The 14,152-nt window shown below is 47.0% G+C and overlaps 1 protein-coding gene across 1 annotated transcript; it reads right to left on the bottom strand.

The window, feature by feature from the left end:
• Positions 1 to 10,054: 10,054 nt before the first annotated feature.
• Positions 10,055 to 12,430, bottom strand: LOC138191333 (caldesmon-like). Its single transcript, XM_069138034.1, has one exon. The coding sequence runs from the start codon at positions 12,428 to 12,430 to the stop codon at positions 10,055 to 10,057; it is 2,376 nt and encodes a 791-aa protein (XP_068994135.1).
• Positions 12,431 to 14,152: the final 1,722 nt, after the last annotated feature.

Here is a 14,152-nt window from a genome sequence, read left to right as displayed (position 1 = left end):
ACGTGTTTTCACGGCCTCTGATCGACTGCGGGTTGATGCGCATTGCCATTTGCTCGACTGTGACCGTGCCCAACACGTGTCCCCACTGCCTCCGATCGACTCTAGAACGACGCGCATTGCCTTTTGCTCGACTGTGACCGTACCGAACACGAGTCCCCGCTGCCTTTGATCGACTCTGGGACGACGCGCGTTGCCTTTTGCTCGACTGTGACCGTGCCCAACACGTGTCCCCACTGCCTCGGATCGACTCTTCGACGACGCGCATTGCCTTCTGCTCGACTGTGACCGTGCCCAACACGAGTCCCCACAGCCACCGATCAACTCTAGGACGACGCGCATTGCCTTCTGCTCAAACGTGACCGTGCCTCACACGCGTCACCACGGCTTCAGATTGACTGCGGGACACCCTCGAACGCCTCCTGCTTTACTCTAACAATGCTCTCGTTCTGTCCCTACTGCCACTGATCGACTCCGGGACGACGCGCATTGCCTTTTGCTCGATTTTGACCGTGCCAAACACGTGTCCTTACGACCTCGGGTCGACAGCGGGACACCCTCCGACGCCTCCTGCTCCACTCTAACGATGGTGGTGTCCAGTCCCTACTGCTACTGATCGACTCTGGGACGACGCGCATCGCTTTTTGCTCGATTGTGACCGTGCCAATGTGACGTCCCAGACGCACTAGTCAACAAAAAAAAACAATTCTTAACGTTGACGCACGCGGAGCGACACTGCAATAACGGAGCCCTGTTTTATTTGAGGGACCCGGGCCCCCGCTATGGATTATATTCGTCGTTTAGGATGATATGGGGTAACGTAAATGAGCGTCTTACCTTTAGTCGAGGTAGATGGTCTCTGGTTCGGAGTCCAGGTCGATAACTTCCGGCTCTTCTACCCAGTCGTATACGGTTGGTACAGGGAACAGCTTCCTCCTAATGTCGATTTGCTCGTATAACAGCCCCTCGCTGACTCTAGTAACCGTCTGTATGACTTCACGTTCTACCCCGTGAGTTGAGAACGGGTGGTCAACCTTGGGTTGGCTGGATGCGTGCGACGAGAAAGAGCCCGATTCTTCGTTAGAGCTAGGTTGTGTATAGATCGGAAGGATCTCTACTGGACCGTTGATACGTTTGATTCTGGCTTGTAATATAGCTTGCTTCTTAGCCTGTAGTCGTCGGCCTGCGCGATGTCTATTCTTACGACCGTGACGTTTACTGGACTTTGACATCTACCGATATAGAAAGGGGTGGGAGTTAATTAACTTGGAAAAGCTAGTTTTACAAGCTTAATTAAGTCAGCGTCTCCGCTAACAACCAATGTTAATGTGGGTAAAAGGGAATTACCTTGGGTTATTCACTGACTCTAGTTTTAGGTTCAAGAAATGAGAACTCGATGAAATAAATCTTTGTGTTTAGTATATTGTTACAGATAATTCGAAAAAGGTACAATGTTTAGTATTCTAGTCGCGTATATTAAGAGTTTACGTTAAACAGAGCGCTTAAGCTATAGCGAATGTATACTAGTTCTAAACGTGCAAGTCAACTGTGCGACTCGTAGAGATTTACAAGAACTAGCGAATGTGTACAAGTTCTAAACGTGCAAGCTAACTGTGTAACTCGTAGAGATTTACAAGAACTCGACTGGTCTGCTTGAAGCGCGGATGAGAAGTGATGTCCAGGGTGCGAAGCGTCGACCGTCTCAGCTCTCGAGTGTCCTGGTGCGCATGCGCGGGGCGATGGTGCGCGCGCTGCTGGCCTGCCTTGACGCGCTCGGTGTCACGTAGGCGCGCGTGACGTCAGAGCCTTGGAATGCGGCTCTTTGTTGGCGGAGTCCCGTTAGGTCCGACCTGTTGCTGCCTGCCTGCGTGCACGTGTTCGGGGTCCGGCGCCGACTTGTCGCTGCCTGCCTGCTTGCACGTGTTTGGGGCCTGACGTCATGCTGTGAGGGTTGTCTGGTTTATGGCCCTGTTGTAAACCGGTCCCTGGCTAAGTGCGGGTCTGGCTTTCATCCCTGTTTATGGGGGTCGAGTAGAACAGGTTTTTCCCGCTCGACCCTTGGCCTTTGTTCTGAGTTGGCGTCGGTCCGTCGGCCTGGGCTGGAATTGCTTGGCTCAGTTTCTCCTCGGGTATCGGATCGCCGTGTCGATGTTTCCTCTTAAGTGCTTCTCGGTACTTGGGCGATTTATTGCTTCCGTCTGTTTATTGTACCGAGGTCCGGGGCTGTTTAGTCTAGAGCGTATCTTAACTATGCAAAATCTTATCTTTACTAGGATGAACGCTCAGCGGGTGTTTATGTTAGGGTTCGCCTACGAACCTTTGTTTAAGTGCTTCGAGTCCCGCTGGCCGCTCTGGTTACAGTTATTTATTTATTCTAACAAATGTGGTTATTCCTAAGAAGTGCACGTGGTCGAGCGCTGGACGTGCGGAATGTCACGTAGGCCTGCTGAAGGCGTATTTCGGATGAAGGGATAAGGTTTCCCTTTTGCGCGTCGATGACGTGTACTCCTTTTATGTAATACATATATGAGTATATTATATTTATGGGTAAGTTTATACGATTGTTTATTATATCGTTTATTTTATCATTCGTAATAAGACGGCATGATAATTATGAGTATGCATATGTATGTGTACATTCCTAAATAGCGCGATGTGCGTGTATTTCTCATAGTGTAGTATATGATGAGCGGGCGAGCCAAGATGGCGGCCTCTTAGCACGACTGTGAATATGGCTTGCTGCCTGGTGCTTTCTGCCGGGTACCCCATGTTGCCTTGCTCTTCGCTTATGAGATATTATAATGTATTCCTATATCTTAGGTATAATACAAGTATGTGTTATGCTAATAGTAGTATACTCGAGGTAAGAGAGCAACAGTTTTAGTATGATAATAGGAAAAATATATATATGGTAGACGTTCTTCCGGGGACGTCACACCCCCCTCCTTATTTGAAGGAAATAAGTTTTATTTCCGTAAAAGATCTTAGCGGCGTTCACTAAACCAAGTTAAGATCTTTTGCTCTCTGTTGTGCTCTTTCCTCGAGCTTCTTCAACTCTATGTCAGAATTCAAGTCTAGATTTTCTGGAAAGTGAATTGACTGTGACGGAACGTGGTAAATTATTTTATTCAGTGGTTCCGTCTGCTCCTGGGCGTCAGTCGTCATTGGTTGATCGGTCTTTTGTCCTCGTAGGTGCATTAACAGATGCGTCACCGAGTCCCACAGTGAGGCTATCAAGTGGTAACTGCATCCATATGCTGTGTGGAGCGTGTAACCATGTATGCATGTGTCGATTAAGAATTTCAGCAGTGCCCACACGGCCCAGATCCCCCATATTCCTCCGACAACACTCCCGAAGGTGGTGAATCCAGTAAATAGTCTTTTTGCCGTTGATTCTGCTATTCGCGTTAGAGTCTTTTCGTCTAACAAGTTATACATATTGATTGTTCCCGTCCCGATGGTCTCGCCTCGGGCGCCTCTGGATATGGTGTCGAGTAGTGCAGGTTTTTCTGCTGGAAACATGATGTGTTCCCGTAATTCTTGCAATTCCTCCTCAGTGTAAATTCCGCTTGATCCCAGGGGTCCAGGATTACTATATTTCCAATTCATGTTTGTCAAGGGCTTGAGTTTCTGCGGTACCTTGGCTTCGGATGCCCTAGGTGTGAACTTGTACCACGTCTCTTCTACCTTAAACATTGGCGGCACGACCTCGTTGCAGCTCCTCCTGGTTCCGGTCTTCACGAGAATCCTCGATTTGGGTCGCAGGAACATGCTCTCATTTTGGTGATTCACAGGAAGATCATTGTAACATTCTGCCGTCTTGCGGAATTCCACTTCTACTGGGATGCATTTCATAATATAGATTACTTCGCCGGCTATTGTTGCAAAATAGCCGGGGCCCTTCATTAGGTTAAAGGCAAAACTGTCAGGTGATAATTCAGCGAGATTTAATGCATTTTTCAGCACCTGTTGTTCTAATTTACATTTCTGCTCGATCACGTCCCTGTATAAGTTGGTGGTCTGCGTTCTGATGTGTTTTTCTACATAAATGAATTTTGAATTGATGTATGAAAAGATGTCGATGTTTGATACTGCTAATCTTGATCGTTGTTTGAAGACTTCCGTTGGATTGGTCTCAAAGATAAATAGACGGGGGTGCTCTGTGTTTATGATTTTATAGCCGCAAATGGTGGCTCTGGACCTTTCCATTAGCGCGAAGGTTGTGTCACCCGTCTGTAGCGAGTAAACGGTTGGAGAGTCCGTCGCGTTCGTTCGGTCTGCGTATCCCGTGTATAGTACGTCATATTTGTCAAATTTACATTCGTCGAGGGGCGTTGTTGTCCAGTAGGTATGGCCACCCTCATCGTCGATGCACTGCCCGTCTCCAAAAGGGCAGGTTGTTCCACTCTTCAGCAAAATTTGATTGTTGGAGATCTTGACGTTCGCCGTGTACGAGTAGACCGAAATCTTGATTACTGCCTGCACGACAGCGCTTTCCCACTGTCCATAACCGTCATTGTAATATTGCCCTTGGCAGGTTCCGTCAGAGGTAAGGCTGCCGGCCAAGGTGGCGTCGCGTAGCGTCGTTACGTTTGTTGGGATCTCGACCAAATGCGTCTGTGACCCGAGGGTTAGCGTACCTGTGCGATGTAGCGTCTCGCACGCTTCCCTTGAGATTCTTGGAAGGTAAGCCTTTCTTCCACCGTCGGTCACCGAGTTGTGTGAAAATTGTCCGCATCGGTAAACTGTTCTGTCGATCTCCACTTTGCATTGTAAGACTTGCGCCTGTTTGTATTCCGTGAGTTGGAGCAATTGTATAAACGTTCGTTCGTTTTGTGTCTTGTCGTGTTCCAAATCACATTGGTCGATGTCTAGTAGATTTATAGTTGTTACGTTAAGGGCAGCTCCGCCACAGTCATACCCGATTAATGCATGGGCCCCCTTCAACCAACAAATGGTAGTGAGGAGTATGAGGACGGACCTCATGGCTGGGGTTTGCATTGACCCTGTAACGTATGTCATAATACCTATAAATTCTGACGTCTACTCTTAAATCTGCTTAGTGTACAAAATTATACGGCGTCTTTGAACATCTGACTGCCTACATAGTTAACAATTGGGCCGGAGACGGTGTACTTGGACACTTCGCCGTCCATGCCTTTACCTACGTATGTGTACGCTTCGTTCAGGTCTGGGTGAAATAGCACTGATATGTGGGTTTCGTCCGGGCGGGCGAAAAACACATCTAATACTTGATCTACTATGCCTCTTTGGCTGCGAATTCTTTTATAATACGTTCTGTAGTCGCCTTCACCCAAATCTGTTATTTTTATCATTTCCCTAAGTAATGACTTGAAAGCTTCATTGGCCTTAAAATATAGTGTTATTGTAACCTTGTACATTATGATTTTAATGTTTGTGACTGGGTATGGTAGTGTCTGCGGCTTTTCAATGAAAACTACTTCGAGATGATCGTCTTCCTCATTAGCCGGGAGCTTCATTATATTATTGTGTTCTTACTTTCTAGTGATTCCTGTGGACAGAATAATAAAGGATAGGTGCGATTATGCCTTTGCCTTTTTCAGTTTGTCCAGGTGGACCACCCTAGTTCTATTTTCAACAAGAATTTTTACATTATTACTGGGAAGAACTTCTATTACTTCGTGCGGACCAGTATAATGGTCAGCGAATTTGTTCTTTCTGGGCTCCTTTAGGAGGAACACCAGATCTCCTGGTTTTAATTGTAGCAATTTGATTTTATTATCATAGTAACGTTTATACTTGTGTTTTGCTTGAGTTAAATTCTCTGCTGCGAGAGTCTGTATTTCATGGAGATTTTTACATAAATCTAACAAGTAGCCTTCGTACGTCCTATCTGATATGGTTTCTATTGCTGCGTAGCTCGAGGGCACTCTTGCCTCTCGGCCGAACACTAATTCGTACGGTGAAAACCTTGTGCTTTCATGAGTACTGGTATTATATGAAAACATTGCTAACTCTAGCCACTCGTCCCAGTCGTTCTTGTCCGTAACGAACTGCTTCAAATATTCTATTAGAACGTGGTGTGACCTTTCAATCGAGCCATTTGACTGCGGGTGGAAAGCTGTGGTCCTGTTTTGTGTTATTCTAAATCGCTTTGTGATCGCCTTCATCAGTGAGCTAGTTAAATTGGCGCCCTGATCCGTGAGGATATGACGGGGTGCGCCGTAAATACAAATGAAGTTTTTTACCAAGCCATCAGCGATTGCCACCGAGTCGGTTTCTTTCAACGGGATTGCTAGCGAGTATTTGGTGAGGAGGTCTTGGATTGTTAAAATATGACTATTTCCTCGTTCTGTAATGGGCAGAGGGCCCACAACGTCCATGGAGATTTTTTCAAAGGCGGCGTCAGGAGTATCTGTTATTACCATTGGTTGCTTATGCTTTACTCGCGTGAGCTTCCTAGTGGCGCACTGCCAACACCTGCCTATATAATCTTGTACCTGGCGTTTCATATTCGGCCATGCGTACTTTTGTCTAATTCTACGGTAAGTTTTGGTCACCCCCTTGTGACCCCCTAGCGCAGATTCATGATTTTCTTGAATAATTCCGGCCCTAAGCTCCTCCGCCGGAGTTTGAATCAAGTCTCCGTAAATAGTCAGCGTGCAAGGACAATCGCTGAGTGCGATTTTTATCCTATTTAAAATTTCCTTCCACGAAATATTATCTATGAATGCTGTTCTGGCTAGTGCTATTTCTGCTAACTCTATTTCCATAATTACGTCTAACAGAGATGCCAGAGCTTCTTTAAATATTTCTCTGTCGAGGTGTCTTTTTGTTGATTCTTTGATTGGCAAACATATAATGTTTCTATTGTCCTTTTGCATTAGCCTAGCTCTTCCTAGTGCTAAGTCCTCTAATTTTGGTATCTTGAATTTACTGAATAGATCGTGCGCTCCGCGGTCTATAGGTTCACCCTGCTGCGAGACGAAACAGACCATGTTCCCTTTATGAATTGATAAGTTCTCCTTACTCCTAGTGATCTTTAATTCGGGGTCTGCAGCGAGCTCGTAGGGCTGCGAACCTGGTTCTATGATTTCGTCGGAGTCGCTTACGTCGCTGTCGACGCATTCATGCTCGTTACCGTGCTCGGAACCTGAATCTGAGTCTTCATCAGCATCGGTTGCTTGATTTTCTACAGGGGTGTCCTGGCCTATTACGTCAAAGGCTTTGTCCCTGTGATCTAAACTCGTCGACGCTTCCGGAAGGGAAATTCTACTGGTGTCCCCCCCTTTCTCCTGCTCCATCGTTTCGACTATAGGGTCTAAACCCGTGCTTTGATATTGGGGCGGCTCGTTTCCGAACTGTCCCAGAGGTGAACTTTCCCGATTGTCTGTCGAGGTTGGCTCAGTGGTCTCAACGTTGGGTGGAGGCAAAGCGTATATATGTATCTTGAAAGGTTGTTTGAACACCTTGTTGATTAGTTTTATTACGGTCTTCCAGGACAGTTTGTCAAGACCACAACCTATCCTGGGCATCGCGAGACGATAGTCTGCATTTCTTTTGCACGTGCGCCTGAGTTGAATCAGGGCTTTTTCTAGATTTTTCAACGTAGGCTTATCGTTGCTACGTTTTTTTGTTATTAGATAATAAACGAACCGCCTGCCCACCTGAAGCTGAGCCACTTCACCTACCTTGGCGTTCTGTTGTTTCAGTTCGTCAAGTCTACCAAATTTCTCCCGGAATTGCACTGCGATGCCGGCTCCCATATGCAGGTCCTCAGCTACGCAATGCACCAGCGAGAAATTTTCATCTACTGTAAATAGGTCTCCTGTCATTTCGGTCGTGACCGGAGGTAGCTCGAAAATGTCTTCGTTTGTGGTGTCGGTCTCGTCTGTCGTATCTAACTCTAGTGTCTGTATGATCGCGAGTTCGGGGTCCAACGGGGCTGGATCCGTATCGTCGACCGGATTTCTGGAGAGGGCGTCGGCGTTCGTATTCGCACGCCCCTCCTTATATTTTATTGTGCACTGAAACTCAGCTAGGAGGGTCTTCCACCTAATGAGTCGTGCACATGGGCTTTTATTTTTATGAAACCATGACAAGGCTTTTTGGTCAGATATTACGGTAAATTCTCTGCCGTAGAGGTACGGTCTAAAGTAATTCACGCACCAAACTACTGCTAAAAGTTCCTTCTCGAACGTAGAGTAATTTTTTTCGGCTGATGTTAACACCCGTGATACGTACGATATAGGTAAATCTTTCCCAATTTCTCCCTGACTCAGGACACCCCCGATTGCATAACCGGACGCGTCCGTTGTGACCAGGAAAGGTCGCTCGAAATCTGGGTACTGCAGGATCGGTTTCTCGCATAACCTGTCGCGTAAAAACTCAAAAGCTGATTGGTGTTGTTCTTTCCATTCGAAGCTTTCCCCTTTTTTGAGAAGGTTAGTGAGCGGTTTCGCGATCTTAGAAAAACCCGGTATGAACCGTCTGTAATAACCTGCTAGCCCTAAAAATTGCTTGATGTTCTTAGCATTTTTGGGAACTGGAAATTTTTTCACGGACTCGATTTTCTTTGGGTCCGGTTCCACACCTACGTCGCTGATCACGTGTCCTAAGTAAGTAACCTCGTGTCTGAGAAATTCACACTTGTCTGGTTGTAAGGCTAGGTTTGCCTTCCGCAATCTACTCATTAATCGCGTGACTTTTCGCTCGTGTTCTTCTAAAGTAGACGCGTATATTACTATGTCATCCAGGTATACGAACAGCTCTATGCCCTGCGATCCTAACAACACTTGGTCCATTAGTCTCTGGAAAGTAGCTGGCGCATTCTTCAGCCCGAATGGCATACGCGTGAATTCATAATGCCCGTGCGGTGTCGAGAAGGCGGTTTTGGGAGCGTCCTTCTCGTCCATTTGTATTTGATGAAAGCCCGATGCTAAATCGAATACCGAAAAATACCGGGCATTCCCTAACTGGTCAAGGATTTCGGTGATGTTGGGCAACGGATATGCGTCACCTATCGTTTTTTCGTTCAATTTACGATAATCTATCACGATCCTCCATCTCTTATTTCCCTTCGAATCGGCCTTTTTCGGTACGATCCAAAGTGGCGAACTGTAAGGCGATACCGATGGCTTGATTACGCCATTCTGTTCCATTTCGGTCACCTGCCTAGCTATTTCGTCCTTGTGGACGGGCGGAAATCTGTATTGCTTAGTGTGCACCGGTAGGTCATCGGTGGTAGCTATTTTATGTTTCATGACACCTGTGCATCGGAGCTTGTCGTCCGGCAGATGAAAGACATCTGCGTTTTCTCGAACTATCCTGGCTACACTGTCTTTTTCCTCATCGTTAAGATGATCTAATCTCAATAATTTCGTAATAGTTTCGGAGCGTCTAGAGAGTTTCTCGTAGGAGTCAGTAACGTCTGTTATCGAACATTTGTTTATGGTAATGTGTTCGGTCTCCCCTAACGGTATTGCTTCGCTCGTATCCAACAGTTCTACGGTGGGGACTGGTATAAGTTTGTCCTCCTCCGTGGTGTTTACCGCGCGGATCGTTGCCCTACCTCCGTCATCCTTAACAATAGCGTTCCCTATATAGACTCCCTTGCAACTGTCAAGAAGGGGTACATATCCTTCTTTGATACTATCTTCACTAATTTTAATAGGGAAGGCTATGTTCGTACGCTTGGGCACGAGGACGGTTTCTCTATCATTAAAATAAACGGCTTTGTTCAGTACTTCGAGGCATTGGTCCGCGTAGTTAACATTGGCTTCGAACTGGGTAAGGAAAGCTGACCCTAGGATACCGTCACTTTTGATGGGAAAGGTATTCTCAACTACGTGAAAATCCGTTTTGAAACCAAACATTTCCAATTCCGTTGCTCCTAAACTATAGTGTGGTACGTCTCCTATTCCTATAATAGTGATACGCCTCTTGGGGTTCACTTTACGAAAGTCCTTTACATTAGAGGCCTTTACGATATTGGCCTCCGCTCCCGTATCTATCATGAAGTCTATTGCGGTTTTCGTATCTTTGGAATCTAAGTTTACTGTAGGTATTTTTCCTTTTAAGTAGAGGCAGATGGACCTGTTTCCACCTCCTCTGTCTCTATGGCATTGGCCCTTGTTACTCGGGGGCTGCCAGTGTTCCCCGAGGGCCCTGCTCCGTTTCCCGAGTTGTTTCGGCTAATTGTTTCATGGTATCTACGTTTACGGCATTCGTTGTATGAATGTCCTATGCTCTTGCAGTAGCTACATTCGACTACGTTGGTATTTCGCGCTGTCGACTGTTGGCTCGACGGCGGTTTGTTTTTGTAACAATTTGCTGTGCTGTGGGTCGACCGCCCGCACAGCGTACACGATTCTCTATTTTCCACGGGTCTGCTTACCGCGGGTCTCCTAGTCGCTCGGCACTGATCGGTTAGGTGATTACTACGGCCGCAATGTTTACACGGCTCTGCGTTATTACTCTCGGCCCTGCTCGCGCCGCGGCTCCTAGCCCGATCTCTATCTAATTCTAATGCCTTGCTGGCATCTATAGCCCTTTCGTAGGCTGTCTTCAGGTTGGAGTAACCTTTGATCAATACTGCATTCCGGCAGTCGCTCGGTAGTCCGCCGACAAATGCCTCGCAGACTTCCTCATCTAACCTGATTATCTCTGCATTGGTTAGCTCGCGGTTCTTTCTTCGTTCCGCTTCTATTAATCCCGTTTTTATGTCGCGGGTTCTCCCTATGTAATCTAGCACGTGTTCATCAGCGTATTTATACAGCTGACCAAGCTCTCCACGGTAATGATTCGCGGATCTAATGGGCGCGAACACTTCCGTGAGTTTGTCCAAGAGTCCTTGCAGGGTTGCAAAACTCTCGTCTTCGATTACTGCGTATGCTCGATCGGCGAGCTTGCTTCTGATGAGGCGCGTGAGGTACCCCTCCAAGCTGGGTGTTACCATCTCGAGTGCCCTCTTGCACGCCCGATTAAACTGCATTACGGTGATGTTTTTCCCGTCAAATTTTGGGACTACCGCTAACGCGTCTTTAACCGATATGGATTGCTCCGCTAACGGCAGAGTAGGAGGAACGGGTGCCTGCTCGGCGTTAACGACTTGAGTAACTTGGGGGCGGGTGATTCCCGAGATCTTATCCTTCAGGGCCTGCTCCCTTTTCTTTAACTGTTCCTCGCGCTCAGCTAATTTCCTCCTTCTCTCCCGGTACGGATCTGCTAACGCGGCCTGGTACGCGAGTTCTTGCTCCTGCAATTCTAATTCGCGCTCCCAAATCTCTTGCTCGCGTAATCGTATTTCTAAGTCCTTATCGAGGACTAATTCTTCCGGCACGCCTGGCTCACCTAATTCTTGAGGTCCCAGGTCCGGACCTGCTATTCCTCCGCGTAGATTTTTGAGTTTCTCGCGGTTCTCTTTTTGAATGCGTCTGATCAACGCTTCTCTAGCTAACGCTTCTGCTTCTAAATTCAAATCTTCATCGTCAGTTGGGACGGAAACCACTGACTTTATTGAAATGTGATCATTTTCTGAATTGAGGGCGTTTCTACCAATCGCTCCTCTGCTGAGTGGATCAGGGCGGTAACTGTCCACAGGGTTAGGTTTTTGAGGCGCCACGGATTTTCTTAAGTCGCCTTTCTTTCTTTCTGCCTTCTTTTTGAAGTGCAGAATTTCTGCTTCTAACCTTAATTCATCCTTACTCCGCGTACACACTGGACCGGGTTCCTTAAATGTAGCGTCTGTGGCTAATTCTATGCTTTGGGTAACTGCCCTATCTGTGCCGCGTGAATTTTGCGCTACGAGAAGTTGTACTTCCCGATCTATTTCTGCCTTCTTACGGAGAAGTTCGGACAGCTGTGTGTCCTCTACAGGACCTAACCGCGGTTCATCCATTTTCGAACGGCCCGTCGCTTCGTTAGTGTCCCTAATTTTAACGTCTGTCACGCTCGCGGAGAGCTGTGCAGGATTTTTAGAATCGTCTACCTTGCTCGTTTTGAACTGCGTAGGATATTTGATTTCTTCTACTATGCCTTTTGTTGGCTGTGTAGGATGTGGTACGTCTTGCGCGGGGCCCTCGGTCGGGTTGTGCCGCTGCGTTTTTGTATTTGCGTTCGCGATTTCTTTCGCCTCGAGCTCGGCGAGCCTGGCAAGTTTCTTTTGAACTTCTTCGGATAACCCCGCGTCTTTACTCGATTCAATCGCGCGCTGTTTTTTCTCTAATTCAGCTTCTTGTTGTCTGAATTGTTCGCTAAGATGTTTTGACTTCTTATCTATTTCTGCTTGACGTTCCTCTAACGCTTCTTTTTCTTTTTGGAGCCTCTTTTCCTTATTGGAAACCTCCTGTTTTATGAATTCTATATCGGTCTCCGTATATTTAAGTTGTAAGCTATCATCTACTGATGCGCCGCTTTCCTTTTTGCTACCTGTTCTAGTTTCGATAGGCATATTGGTTTCGCGTGTGAATCTTTATCCTATTTATAGAAATAATCTCAAGCGTGTGGAGTCCCCGTGTGATTCGCTTTTATTGTATTTGTCGAGCGTTATTTCACGATTCCGTCCGTAGTTTGTGCGTTCGTCCCGATCGCGTTCTTTGCGGCTGAGGTGAGTTTTCTTGCTACTCCCGTTACGCGTGTGTTGCGAAGTTCGGTTCACTGTCTTTGCTACTTTCGCGGATCTCGTCTTTAATAACTCGCACCGATTATTTTTAGTTGAATTCGGATTTTAACAAAATCAATTTTTAAACGAATCCCACCGCTGCCACCAGAAATTTTATTGCCTGTGACGTCCCAGACGCACTAGTCAACAAAAAAAAACAATTCTTAACGTTGACGCACGCGGAGCGACACTGCAATAACGGAGCCCTGTTTTATTTGAGGGACCCGGGCCCCCGCTATGGATTATATTCGTCGTTTAGGATGATATGGGGTAACGTAAATGAGCGTCTTACCTTTAGTCGAGGTAGATGGTCTCTGGTTCGGAGTCCAGGTCGATAACTTCCGGCTCTTCTACCCAGTCGTATACGGTTGGTACAGGGAACAGCTTCCTCCTAATGTCGATTTGCTCGTATAACAGCCCCTCGCTGACTCTAGTAACCGTCTGTATGACTTCACGTTCTACCCCGTGAGTTGAGAACGGGTGGTCAACCTTGGGTTGGCTGGATGCGTGCGACGAGAAAGAGCCCGATTCTTCGTTAGAGCTAGGTTGTGTATAGATCGGAAGGATCTCTACTGGACCGTTGATACGTTTGATTCTGGCTTGTAATATAGCTTGCTTCTTAGCCTGTAGTCGTCGGCCTGCGCGATGTCTATTCTTACGACCGTGACGTTTACTGGACTTTGACATCTACCGATATAGAAAGGGGTGGGAGTTAATTAACTTGGAAAAGCTAGTTTTACAAGCTTAATTAAGTCAGCGTCTCCGCTAACAACCAATGTTAATGTGGGTAAAAGGGAATTACCTTGGGTTATTCACTGACTCTAGTTTTAGGTTCAAGAAATGAGAACTCGATGAAATAAATCTTTGTGTTTAGTATATTGTTACAGATAATTCGAAAAAGGTACAATGTTTAGTATTCTAGTCGCGTATATTAAGAGTTTACGTTAAACAGAGCGCTTAAGCTATAGCGAATGTATACTAGTTCTAAACGTGCAAGTCAACTGTGCGACTCGTAGAGATTTACAAGAACTAGCGAATGTGTACAAGTTCTAAACGTGCAAGCTAACTGTGTAACTCGTAGAGATTTACAAGAACTCGACTGGTCTGCTTGAAGCGCGGATGAGAAGTGATGTCCAGGGTGCGAAGCGTCGACCGTCTCAGCTCTCGAGTGTCCTGGTGCGCATGCGCGGGGCGATGGTGCGCGCGCTGCTGGCCTGCCTTGACGCGCTCGGTGTCACGTAGGCGCGCGTGACGTCAGAGCCTTGGAATGCGGCTCTTTGTTGGCGGAGTCCCGTTAGGTCCGACCTGTTGCTGCCTGCCTGCGTGCACGTGTTCGGGGTCCGGCGCCGACTTGTCGCTGCCTGCCTGCTTGCACGTGTTTGGGGCCTGACGTCATGCTGTGAGGGTTGTCTGGTTTATGGCCCTGTTGTAAACCGGTCCCTGGCTAAGTGCGGGTCTGGCTTTCATCCCTGTTTATGGGGGTCGAGTAGAACAGGTTTTTCCCGCTCGACC

The sequence above is a fragment of the Neodiprion pinetum genome, unplaced genomic scaffold (genome assembly GCF_021155775.2).
Source record: "Neodiprion pinetum isolate iyNeoPine1 unplaced genomic scaffold, iyNeoPine1.2 ptg000101l, whole genome shotgun sequence".
NCBI classification, from domain to species: Eukaryota; Metazoa; Arthropoda; class Insecta; order Hymenoptera; family Diprionidae; genus Neodiprion; species Neodiprion pinetum.
This window is presented reverse-complemented; position numbering and strand designations above follow the sequence as displayed.